This window comes from Cryptotermes secundus, unplaced genomic scaffold, assembly GCF_002891405.2.
Source record: "Cryptotermes secundus unplaced genomic scaffold, Csec_1.0 scaffold181, whole genome shotgun sequence".
Classification (NCBI taxonomy): domain Eukaryota; kingdom Metazoa; phylum Arthropoda; class Insecta; order Blattodea; family Kalotermitidae; genus Cryptotermes; species Cryptotermes secundus.
This window is the reverse complement of record NW_019723906.1, coordinates 448,442-461,709: the sequence shown is the minus strand read 5'-3', so window position 1 is coordinate 461,709 and position 13,268 is coordinate 448,442. Positions and strand designations below refer to the sequence as shown.

The window sequence follows — 13,268 nt, the reverse complement described above, 5'->3', positions numbered from 1 at the left end:
ACGACGACTTACGATCGCTTACGAACACTTGGAACTTGCAACCAAAGACAACGTTTGGAAAGATAGGGAAATCTATTTAGTGAACCATGCCTGGCACATCGAATCTCTCGATACCACGGAGTACGGGTACTAATGTGTACCTGTGTTTGTAATGCCGGCGCTACACGATGCTACGAACACCCTCCAACGTTCGACGCTTGATAGTTTGTCGCATCGTGTGGCCGAGCTTCCAATCTACGAGCTACGAATGTCGAGCGTCGAACATTCGCGTTTGGACACGTTCCAGCCACTGTCGGTATTTCTGCCCCGAGTCAAAGGAATTCCTAGAACGTTGGGAGGAAAACATTCGTTGGTTTGATGCACGGCTACACGAGTGGGTCGAATATAGCAGTCTTATCAGGTCGTAAATGCTGTAAGGAATTCCTAGAACGTTGGGAAGACAACATTCGTTGGTTTGATGCAAGGCAACACAAGTGGGTCGAATATAGCAGTCTATCTTGAACTATCAGGTGGTAAATACTGTTTGTTAAAATAGAGTAAAAGAGTAGAAGTAAATTATAGTCATTGATCTGTATTTAACAGGTCGGTATATTTTAACATTATAATTTTAACATATTAGACAGAGTTTTAAACATTCTTAATTATTTTTTTTAATATTCTGATCGTTCAATTAGGGTGTGATTTTACAGGTTTTTAAGATGGAATGGAACACTGAATTAATTATGGAATTTATCAACTTATACGAAAAACACCCAGTACTTTGGGATCCCAAGCATTCAAATCATAAAAATCGAAACAGTTTAAATGACGCTTGGCTGGATATTGCGAGTGAGTTTAGCATTGATGTAACTGTTGAATTATTACGAAAGAAAAAAGAATCACTTATGGCCACCTATAGAACTTTATCAAGAAAAGTACGAGACTCCGAAACAACTGGATCTGGAACCAAGGATGTATATAATCCATCATGGTTCGCATATGATGCCATAGACCGCTTTATTAGGGCTACAGGAAAGAAAACAACATCGTTAAGTTCAGAGGTAATTTTATTTCATATAGTTTATTTAATAAACAAAAAAACATTGTTATCAGTCAATTAACATAATCTTGCCATTCAACTGCTCCGTTAGTTATAAAATATTCTGCAAACTCCTTTCGAATATCTTTTGCCTCCTGAGATGGTTTTCTCGGTGTTTTGGAAAGAGGGGTAAGCGACGAATTGCTGGTCTCTTGGCGCCATGTTCCTGGTTTCAAATGTCCATCTTCTTCATAATCAAAGCTGCCATTTGGGCTATATATTTGCCTAGATGTATTACTTCGCCGTAGAAAATTATGAAGTAGTGCACATGTCATGCAAACCATAGCAGCTTTTTCAGGCTGTATCAACATCGGTGTTCTAAAAACGCGGAATACAGATGCTAAAATTCCAAAAACATTTTCTACAATTCTTCGTGCTCGACAAAGGCGGTAGTTAAAAATCCGTTCAATGCTACCCTTGGCATGATTTCCAGAATATGGTTTTAAAAGTGAGCTACTAAGAGGGAATGCATCGTCACCTACAAAAATGTATGGTACGCTCTTGTGGCGCCCCGGCAGAGGTTCGTTTGGTGGAAGCAAAAGTTCCCTACGTATCATTTTACGATAGAGTGTTGTGCACGCAAACACTCCAGCGTCGTTCATTCTTCCTTGCGCCCCAACGTCAATAAATGTAAAGCAATAATCTGCATCAACCAGTGCCAAAAGTATGATGCTGAACGATTTTTTATAATTAAAAAATTTCGATTCGCTATTAAATGGAGCTTGAAGTAACACATGTTTACCATCTATTGCTCCCACACATTGGGGAAAGTTCCATCGCTGATAAAATCCATTTGCTATTCTTCTCCAATCTTCCTCTGAATGTGGCAACTAGAAATAAAACAAGGATTATGTTTTTGAAATACTTTTAGTGGCATTATATATTTTTAAAATACGTTTAACCATTTTAAATGTCTTTTTTAATGAAAATATTTTAACTACAAATATTTTTATAGGAAACCGAGATTGAGGATGAGAATTCTCAGAATGAACAGGAGGTATTGAATGATCAAGAACTAGAAGAACAGGGAAATGAGCCTAACTTAGTCCGCGAAACAAGACAAGACATTAACAAGAATCCAGAGCGAGGATATACAAGTTTTGTATTGCCTCAAAGCGCTCCAGGAAATAAAAGAAAAGTAGGCCCCAATCCAGTCGAAGCAAATTTAGCTAAGCATTTAAAGCAAGCAAGTGATGCTTTAACAACTCTTACCACCAAATCGCAAACAAAGACATTGCAAGATGCACCTGCGTTATATGGGCAGCTGTTGGCTGCTAAACTTAGAAGCTTGTCACAAAGAACTCAACTTATCTTACAAAATAAAATAGATAACCTCGTTTTTGAAGCAGAACTCAATGAAATTGATAGTTCTGGTGCTACAGGTGGGCGTTCCGTTACTACTAACGTTATTTCCCCAGAACCTAATCCATCTGCATCAAGCAGTCATTCTTCTTCTAGCCCGAACTAAGTAACGTTACAATCGGTCATGGATTGCTAAACTTGATAAAATTAAAATGAATTTATTCTTATTTCATAGATGCTTCATAGACATAAGTCAAGGACGTAAAACATGTAACACAAATACAGCATTTGTTTTCAGAATAAATAAAAAAATTAATACAAAGTTGTAACAGCTAATCACATATCTACAGATGTACACGAACTAAACAGATTTAAAAATTTATATTTGCACGAGCAAATCACGATGTAGTTCAAGGAACAAATACACCTGGTTCAGGGAGAGTAATTACCTTGTCCGTCCCCACCAAATTGTCATTGCTGTAGAAACTCTTCGTTATTCGTGTGTAACATGGCAGCGGTAACGTGACAATCTATCTGAATATAAGCATATTTAATTATTATTATTATTATTATTATTATTACAGTAACGGTTATGTAACACCATATTAAAACATCACTCATAATATCTTGCTCACTAAACTTAGGACCATTACACTTAATTACTTATGCAGCTGAGCCATTCTTGATGAGAAGCCAAATGTGCAGCTACTCAAGAATTTCCCAGCATTTTATGGAACCCGAAGATTCATTACCGTGTTCACAAGAGCCCTCCACTGGTCCCTATCCTGAGCCACATCAATCCAAACCATCCCATCCTATCTCTCCAAGATCCATTTTAATATTGTTCACCCACCTATGCCTTGGGCTTCCCTCTGGTCTCCCCTCTGGTCTCTTTCCTTCTGGATTTCCCACCAATATCCTATACACATTCCTCGTCTCCCCCATTTGTGCTACATGCCCTGTCCACCTCATCCTCCTTGACTTGATCATTCTAATTATACTTGGAGAAGAGTACAAGTTATGAAGCTCCTCATGATGCAGTTTTCTCCAACCTCCTGTCACTTCATCTCTCTTCAGTCCAAAGATTCTCCTCAACACCCTGTTCTCAAACACCCTCAGTCTATGTTCCTCCCTTAATGTCAGAGATGATGTTTCACACCCATACAGAACCACCAGCAAAATTATAGTTTTGTATATTCTAACTTTTAGTGCTCCCATATATCAGTCAAAACACCACACAGTACCTGAATTCAACATGTGATGCAGCACCTTTCTGTCACTACATTGTGTGTGGAGATCCACATGATCACTGGACCTGAGCTCCCTTGACTTCCATGTTTGTAGGCATATGAGAGATCGTGGTTATAAATGCAAGGTTGACATACACAAGGACTTGTTTTCAGTGTTTTGCTGTGAAACATACGAAGTTGTGTATCAAGGCTGAATGCAAGAATTTGAATGTCTATACAGCATTGGAAGTCCAGTGTATTTGAAATAATGTGCAACCATGAAGTGTCATTTCTTGTAACAGTAAAGTGTTTTGTCATATTCAGATACCCCTCAACTCTTCCTAGCCCCCTAGCCGTAGAACCATAACTGCTGTGAATTGTATTCATGTTAATATAGCATTCTTCACTTACATTTACATAAAAATAACCTGAAGTTATGGCATGAAGTCATGAAATATCTTGCAGACATCATAAAACTCTGTAGATTTTATTAGAAACATTTTCAGTGTGGTGTATGTAATGACCTATGAGAGACTAATTACTTATGCTTTAGAGCACTGTAGTCCTTTTACTGTTGAGTGGATTTGACAAAAATAAATTAGCATAAAAAAAATGAGAGTGAAAAACTTGCAATGAATATATACCAGTGTGGAAATTCTGTGTACTCCAGACTTAAATTAATTATCTAGCTTTATTATCCTCCCACAGTGACCTTCCAAGCAATCGCTTCCATAAGCATTTATGTCTCCCCACATTTCATACCATAAGACCCAAGAATTTTAAGTCTGTATGCCATTTCTTAATATTTCTGACTTAATATGCAATTCACTTGAGCAATCACGCTAGAAAATAGTAGAGATGACATGTCACATCAAGAAGGGCACCAATCTGCAGTGAACATTACACTAGCTATCCATATCATTATTCTAAGGCCATGCCATAGCTTAAGCGATTAGTCGCTGGCTTCCCACCACTGTGATCTGGGCAAGTGGGATTTGTGATGGACAAAGTGGCGCTGGGGCAGGTTTCCTCCGAGTACTTCGGTTTCCCCTGCCAATCTTCATTCCATCAAATTCTCCACAAATAAGAATATCTAACTAATTCTAAATTGTAATCAACTGTAAACAATTGTAACAAATGTAATTTTAATCTTACTCATATATTAAATTGTTAATATTCAGAATTAACTTGACTTGTCCTATATCATGTACAATGATCTACAGTGACGAAATCAATCAATCACAAAAGAAGGATGAAGCTCTGAAATAAATGAATATGTTAATTCCTGTTTTATTAATGTTATGGCCATCAGCATATAGCAGTGCAAAACTAAATTCTGATCCTTGTGTACTTTTCAGGAATATCTTTGAAATGCTATTTCCAAAACACAGACTTTGTCAGTGATGTTCAGACTTCTATAGATCCAAAGCCCCATAAAGCTGAAAATGAAAACAACAGTATGCATAATAGAATGCTTCTTCCCTTCCAAAAGAGCAAAAACATTTTTGACATATGCAATGTCAAATGATACTAATTCATTGGTGATTTTGTATTTGAGGAAAGCTTGATTATAGAAGTACAGACCTCTTTACCCTTGCACACATAAGAAGCCTCCTGACAGCAGAGAAAGGCCCAGGAGCTACCAATTAATCTGACTTGTTTGTTTTCAGGCACTCTTATTCCCTTGATCATGATCAAATAGTTTGCCTTTTAAGGAATGACACAAGGGATTAATGAAAAGAAAATTAACAAGTTTATGACCTATGAGGAAAATGAAATCACAATAAAATGAGAAGCGAATTAATGTGGGAGTAAATTAAATGCTAATTAGTCTTAAGCAGTATTATAATGTGAAGTATTAACAACAACTTCTGGACCAATGATGATTCAAGAACAATCAAACAAGAACAATACATCATCTTATTTAAGTCTTCTTTCAGTAACTTCCTCTTTATTTTGGAGTAAGAACTGATATGGAATTCAATTTCATATGATTGAAGCATACTGTATAATTGAAATATAACATTTTCTAGACTTGAAATTAAAACTAGTATACAACAGTAGTACAGTATTTCACTCAAACATATGAATCTCAGAATAACAATATTTCTCTTATTAAATACATTTGCAGCATGTAGGAAAAAGTCTGATGCAATATAAATTTACCAGTGGTAAAGATGTATACTTGAAAAAGAGTTTCTTCCTATATAATTGACAATATGCATGTATATAGAAAGTATTTTACATCTATTCAATGCAAACCATTGCACTCACAATAAGAATAATATTCCAAGATATAAGCAGTGAATATTCTGTAAAATTCATTCACTTTTCCACAAAAAAATACATAAATTGTTATTGTGTGCCATGATGCATACATGTACAGATAGTGGTGCATTGAAAATATATACATTCATTTGTTCTGTGCCAGTATACTAATACACACAAAAAGGTACAATTGTATTAAAAAAAACAGGCACTGTTTCATTATACAGAATCGAAGTCCAGTTTGGCTCCCATTCTTCGGAGTGCTATGATCGTATTGACCGCTTTGATCCATCGCTTCTTGATGACATAGCGTTTCAGCTTTACTTTACTGAGTGTCGTGTTGACAGCCTTCTCGCTCAGCCACTTGTGTTTCAGGCACTGGTTTGCATTCAGCCGCGCTCTGGGAATAATATTGCAAACACACATAACCCACCTGTTTGTTTATAATTGTATATGCGTTCTGATACTCTAAGTTTGCCATTTTTTATCTTATAGCTACACTCCATATTGTGAAGGTAAAACTGGATTCTTTTTCTCAGTGGTTCTAGATGACTGAAAGTAAGTGGCTATTGAGGTCATGGTTTGTTGACCCAAAGATTCTTCCTCTGACCAATCCATGGAGATTGCCTTGCGACAGGTTTCTTTTGTACCACATGTTAGTGTTTGTTTATCATCCCACTTGTCAAGCAGGTGAAGGAGGAGGTCTTTAGTAATGTCAGCACCAGGATGTTCAGAACTGTCTGATTCAGGGGAAAGCTGGGGTGATAGTGGAGCTGAATGGCTAGAAGAGGCAGAAGACTGGCTGTTATAGGTGGATGGGAAGGTGTCAGATGAGTTCCGAGATGAACATGGAGATATGCCAGTAGTGTTAGCAAGCATGAATGAACTGAAATTGGTAGGAGGTGCTGGTGCACCAAGAGGAACATCTCGATTCAGGTTTGAGAAGCGAAATTTTTGACGTTTCACTCCCACTAATCCCTCATCTTGAATACTTTCTCTTCTGTTAGGTACTGGTGGTGTTGGGCATGGTGTTCCAGTAAAGGCAATTGAATGCATGGGGCCATGGTGTAGGCTCTGGTTTGCAGAACCAGGAGAGGGATTTTCGCTGAAATCATTACTATTATTATTATCAAGATCTGAGGAGGGACCATGTAAGGATGCCATTTGGAACAGTTTGTCTGAGAGTTTGCGAATTTCATCTGCAAGATTGACCCTAGCAGCTGTGTCACCATTTCTCCTCAAGACACAAGAACTGTCTGATGCTCGACGCTCAAATGCCTGGAGCCTTTCCAGGTGATATTTTGAAGAATGAGGTTGCTTGTGTTCAAACATATAGTGGAAGAAGTTTCCTGTCTCCTCAGGAGATTTCCCCAGGAGGTCATGTTCAAAGATGGAGTCAGGAGAGCTGGATATTGAGACAGACAATGAGCTGCAAGGTGAGGGAGACAGACCTCCCAGGGAATTCTGTGATGGAACTGTCTCAATGTCTGGTGTCATAAAAAGACAGGGAGAGATGGTTTGGCAGGACTTATCAAACAAATATGGGCTGTTTGGATGCTCATTCCACCGCTCCACAAAGAAGCGTAAGTTATCTTTAGCTACGTCGAGTTCTTCTGCAACTGGTGGTGGTGGTTTTGGTTTTGTCCTCAGCCAATTATGCGCCAGGCACTGGGTAGCAGACATGCGTCGCCTGGAAGGGAAGGCAGACAAAGACCCAGAGTTAAGAACAAACTGATGCCACCAATCACACTACAATCAAACCATTTCCAGGAGAGAAAACAAAAGAAATAAACGGGTAAATCCGATAAAATAATATATCATCTGTCATGCAAATGTATTAATAGTAACATTAATAAATAAACACTTCATACATACACTGGAAATCAGACCTGTTTTATTTTAGGCACAATCTCAGATTTACTGTTTTATACCCTTCTATGATACCTGTGAGCTGGATAAAAGATGTTTTATACATGATTTGTAATTAAATATAAAATGGTAGAATATTAAGAAGAAAGTAAATGTACACAGTTAGTGGTCCTTTGAAAAAATCTGAGCCAAAAATACAAGGAAACATGGCTGTTGGATTTTTTTACTGCTGCTGTTTACTGAAGGCCTCAGGATTTCAAAACTGCAAATATATCAAATGTATGCACCTCCTGAAGTTTCCTTAGATGTATGTAAAACAAATGTGTCATGGGTCAGCACTCCTTCTCGTATTTTAGAGGTATTTGATATGAATGTTGCCTACAGCACTGGCTAACCTTAATCAGTTTTATTTTGTTGAATACTGGAATAATATCTTGAAACTGGCCACAACCATTTTATTCCCTCTTCTTTTTGGTTCATCATTACCATTTTGACCTTTTATCTCAGACTGCTGCAGTTCATGCAGGATAAATAAAAACCTATGGTGACTACTGTAATAATACCTTGGAGTGGACCATAACCACTTAACCCCCTGTTCTCTCTGTCTCACTATTACATTAATTTCTCCTCTCATACAATGCTACATAACCATTGCAATTGATGCAGGATTATTAATAACATATGAACTAAACCAACCAGCAATGAATGACAAATACAGTACATGTTATATATCAAGCATTTCTAGGAATCTCTAGATTTTTTAGTTATATAAAGTTAATTTGCGATTAGCAGAAACTTTGAGATCAGAGAAATACAGCTATTAGCATTACTCATGCCTCATCACTTTTATGATAATAATCATGCACAATTAGAACTACAAAATAAACAAAAGCATGGGCCTTTGTCATACCTTCAACATTTAATCACTAATCTGATCTCATGTATCTATATACTCGTATATGCTACTTACAGTAAGACCTACAAGCTGCTGAAATTATTACCCAGCTGTCCAGTCATGTCATAACCATATGCAGACATCAACCAGTACTTGTGAAAGACATTGTTAGTTCAACATAATGCTGTTGGTTACTACCAGAAAGTTCCATGCTAGTACACTGAACTAAATGCTGGTTTGGTGTTTAATTATGTATTATGACAGATGATAATCATGGTATATGTACATACTGTGTAATCAAAACAAAAAAACTGTACATGACAGGACACTGAACAAGCACCATTATTTATGCTGTAATCACATGTGATCAGATTTGTCAAAGAAAGCTAACTGCACAGAGAAGGGGACACACATATGCTAATTTTCTTTTGAATATTGTCTGACAAACATGTTTTGGTTTTGTGGATGTTTAATGAAGGTATTTAGAATTTCAAGGAAAGTATCGGCTATTTAATCAGATGTTCCAGAAGTAATTCCAGACATCTCTCAAGTGTCATAAATGTTCCTAATATCTGATATCAAAATCTGTTCAAAAAGAGCATATACGAATAATGGACAGAGGTTAGGCAAGTACATATAAATTTCTAACAAGCTCTTTTCTAATATGCTACATTACAGTGCCTTAAAACAGAGTTACATTAAAAGAAGTCTGTCCAATTAATTAAACTGGAGGTTTATATATGGGGCAGTCAAATGAAAACGGGTCACCATGCATAACTCACATGGTGTGCAAGTTGGTGACACTGGAATTTGCTTACAGTACGAACATCTGGTGAGGACTCGGAAAAGCACAATGACAACGTGCCTTTGCACACTTGTCGTTTGTTTATTGTGCTGGAAGTAAGGTTAGCGCTACATGTGGTCGTCCAACATCAGTATTGGAGGCGGGTAAAGAAGAACAGAGAAGTGTGCGCTTTTTTACTGCTGAAGGAGTAGGAGGACGAGAAATTCATCATCGCACGTCTGTTGTTTATGGCAAAAACAGCATGTCATGTTCGTGTGGGCTGGCGTGGCATAAGAGATTCCGAGAGGGACATGTCATTGCAAGATGTTGCTTGCCCAGGACAGGCTCATCGTGACATCAATCCTGATGTTATTGCCGCGTTGGATGGTCATATCCGGGCAAACCGACCGACTGATCACTGTTGAAGAAATTAGTCTTTTGATGGGAATAAGTCATGGTTCTGTACACGCAACTGTGACAAAACACCTGCTGTACCACAAAATCTGCGTGCAGCGAGTTCCACATCAACTCACGGAGGAACATAAGACTTAGAGATTGGCCGCATGACTGGGTCGCTTGCAACGATACCATGAGGAAGAGTATGCTTTTCTCTCCTGTATTGCCACTGGGGACGAAATTTTGTACCCCAATTTTGAACCTAAGAGCAAACGGCAGAGCCAACATTGGAAACATATGAATTCTCCCCCATCAAAGAAATCCAAAGCTGTACATACAAGTTCCGGTAAAGTGATGATGATGTTCTTCTTCAACTACAAGAGCCCTCTGCTTGTCGAATTTCTTCAGCATGGGGCCACAATCAGTGCACAGCGCCATGAAGACACTTTGCAGAAAGCAAGACGTGCCATAAAGTCAAAAACGCCCTGGAATGCTATCGAATAACATTGTCCTTCGTCATGATAATGCGCGCCCCCACACTGCCAACTTTGTGAGGAATACACTACAGATATTTGGTTAGGAAGTGCTTCAACATCCCCCCTACAGCCCAGATCTCTCCCCATGTGATTTTCACATTTTTGGAGCCCTGAAGAGAGACATTCGTGGACATTGGTTTGCATCAGACAAAGATGTGTGTAGCTGGGTAAAGATGTGGTTCCGTAGACATCCCACAGGCTTTTTCAAGGATGGGATTGACCATCTTATCTCCCAGTGGGATTAATATGTTAACAGTTTTGGAGATTACTTTTGAGGTAAGAACTGTTCTATAATATGTTTTGGCTTCTGACCCATTTTCATTTGACTTCCCCTCATATATCAGTTGAACAACAGGTTGAAAACAAATTCTAATATATTTAGTTCCCTTTTTGTCTTACCAAAGCTTCATTCAACTACATTTTTAAAATATATTAGAAGATATATAAATTAAGAACATTAGTAGAACAATTATTTTTCATATGTACAGATTGTTACAAGAAGTATACTGTATGCACCAATGAGTTTAAAAAAATATCTGTCAGAATATTGCCTATTTGTGTATTTTTTCTGAATAGCAAGTTTTCTTCACAACTGACATTCAAGCTTTTCATGTTAATCACTTTCAGCCTTTTCTTGACTGAATGATTATTCTCTAAAACAATATGATATTCTGTGGAAACCAGTTCTCCCTACATACAAAGTAATACTAAAGAAAAACAAAACTTTCTATTTTGGTAGCATACAGAACTACTAAGTTGTAGCAGCATTTTCTTCCATAAGACATAAAAAGAACATAAATAATAGCCTTTTGCCAGAAATTAAGAAAACTAAGGTCAACATGCAGTCACGGTGATAGCTTTCAGCAGTGCTTTATTTGATACTTGAAGCATTTACTATTTTCCAAAACTGAAGAAAATACTGTACCACTCCTAGGCCAGACTTGTGAAGCAGTGTGTTTGAAAATAAGCAAAATTTGAGGTATAAGTTGCTGATGTGTTTTTTATTGTTACAGTTTTAGAGAAGGTTTAAACAAAATCTTTCAATTTTAATACAAATTTCCATTTACCTTAAATGTTTTGCAGATCATTTACCAAAAATGGACTTGAATCTTATGCAACTCCCATGAATGTAAATTAAACATTTCAAATACAAAAGAGAGTGCTGATTTGAAGTTAGATACTGCTGACAGGTATTATATACCAACGAAAGTAGTAGGTAACTAAATATGTAGAATACTAAACATGAAGTCTGAAATATTAAATGACAGCTTTTCTCCAATGATTGTGATAAAATAAATTCATTAATATTCAGTCTGGTACCAAACTGACCAAATTTATAAAGTCATAGGTTGACGGCATTCATAAGTTCAATAGTATAGAGCACAAAAATTGCTGTCTTTTGCGATTTGAAGCTATATAGTCTCATAGAGAGGTACCAGTGATTCAGAAGAACTTGCTGTTTATGTGTGTGTGTATATACAGACACACAGATGTTGGTACAGATTAAGAATCTTTCCACACATGATAAGTTTATTTTTGTATTTAATTTGCATTATGAAAGTCATACTGTTCTGTGGTAATTGGAAAGTTTTAAAATAACAAATTGAATGACAATACCAGATAAGTATATACCTTAAATATTCTAAATATATTTTCGATGTGATAAAAAATCCACATCTTGATGATAGCTAATTCATTATCATATTGGTATTCCGTTTGCCAAATTACATTTTGGAAAAATGTGTACAATCTGGAACATTGTTATTTTCTTTCTGTATGAAAAATGTTGACAATCAAGATGTGCAGCATGCTATAACATTTAACAAATACTGTGTCTGAAAACTACCTAGTAGAAATAACATAGTTAGTCATATAATTTATGAATAAATGAAAGTGAAGCAGAAATTCTACTGTGAAACAAGCACCAATTTGTGAGCATTCCATTTTTGTAGATCCAAGAGAAATTTTTCTTTTATTAGAGTTTGTATGTTTACACAGCTTGTATTTAATTTTGTCAAAAGACAGTAAAATCTTATATAGGAATTAAAAATAGTATAAGTAAAGTAATTAACATACTCTTTGTCTTTCAGAAGCAACTTCTGAATAAAATCCTTTGCATCCTCTGAGATTTCATTGAAAACTTCATCATCAAAATCATACTTGGCTATTGTTACATTTGCCATTGTTTCAATATCTGTTGCTCCCATGAATGGTGACAGTCCAGAAAGCCTGTAAGAAGTAAAAATATGTAATATTAACCAGGGGTTTTCAATGAACATGTGCTGATACCCATACTGGTAAATTATTTCAATTTTTTTTTAATTTTAATTTATTCTGTTGATCCATACTGGTACAACCATCAGCTATTATTATTTTCTTTTATTGCTAGTGGGGTGGGACTAAGTCTCTTGTACTGTGGCCACTTCTGGCCTATTATACCAGCCCCAGATAATAGGTGAGGGTAATTGTGGAACAATTGNATAATGATAAATAAATAAATAAGACATGCAATCATTAAAAGATTTTGTTGAAAAAATATAAATAATAAAACACTGTAAATACTACAATTTCTTTATTAAAACCATCACAACACAACTATATTAAGGTCAGTGCCTAGATTTGGCTCTGCTACATGTTTCGGCTATTAAAAGCCATCATCAGGCAACTACATGGCTAACATATATACACCACTGAACTGCAGTACTAGTAAAATTGGATACAATAATATTAATTATATTAAAATATTTGGCATAAAAATACAATAAATTAGAATATATAAAACAAAAGTTATAGTATAAAACAAGAATAAAATTCTTCGACCACATACACAGAAGTAATATTAAGAGTATCATTAATAATATTTGTTAATGATACTCTTAATATTACTTCTGTGTATGTAGTCTTATTTTGT

The 13,268-nt window shown here is 36.3% G+C and overlaps 2 protein-coding genes across 8 annotated transcripts in view; one reads left to right on the top strand and one right to left on the bottom strand.

The window, feature by feature from the left end:
• Positions 1-101: 101 nt before the first annotated feature.
• LOC111862020 lies at positions 102-6,971 on the top strand. 6 transcript variants are annotated; one of them, XM_023847060.2, is made up of 3 exons: positions 102-512; positions 690-1,040; positions 2,034-3,100. In XM_023847060.2, exons 2-3 carry the CDS (start codon positions 699-701, stop codon positions 2,544-2,546), a joined length of 855 nt encoding a protein of 284 aa, XP_023702828.1. In that variant the 5' UTR covers positions 102-512; positions 690-698; the 3' UTR covers positions 2,547-3,100. The 6 variants fall into 6 exon arrangements, 5 of the variants coding, with proteins under 5 accessions (XP_023702828.1, XP_023702829.1, XP_023702827.1 ...); XM_023847061.2 differs by having other exon boundaries at positions 675-1,040; XM_023847059.2 differs by having other exon boundaries at positions 102-582.
• The window catches only part of LOC111862018 (myosin light chain kinase, smooth muscle), a 52,482-nt gene continuing 45,398 nt past the window's right edge, over positions 6,185-13,268 (bottom strand). For both annotated transcript variants that reach the window (XM_023847053.2, XM_023847054.2), the window contains 2 exons: positions 12,434-12,586; positions 6,185-7,567 (listed from right to left, as the gene is read on the bottom strand). In XM_023847053.2, the coding sequence (XP_023702821.1) occupies positions 6,373-7,567; positions 12,434-12,586 (1,348 nt within the window). In that variant the 3' untranslated portion in view covers positions 6,185-6,372. The remainder of the gene's footprint in view (positions 7,568-12,433; positions 12,587-13,268) is intronic.

Coding starts and splice junctions, on each gene's coding strand:
- LOC111862020 (XM_023847060.2), top strand. CDS start 699: ATGGAATGGAACACTGAATTAATTATGGAATTTATCAACTTATACGAA. Junction 1,041..2,033: donor CAACATCGTTAAGTTCAGAG/GTAATTTTATTT, acceptor ATATTTTTATAG/GAAACCGAGATTGAGGATGA.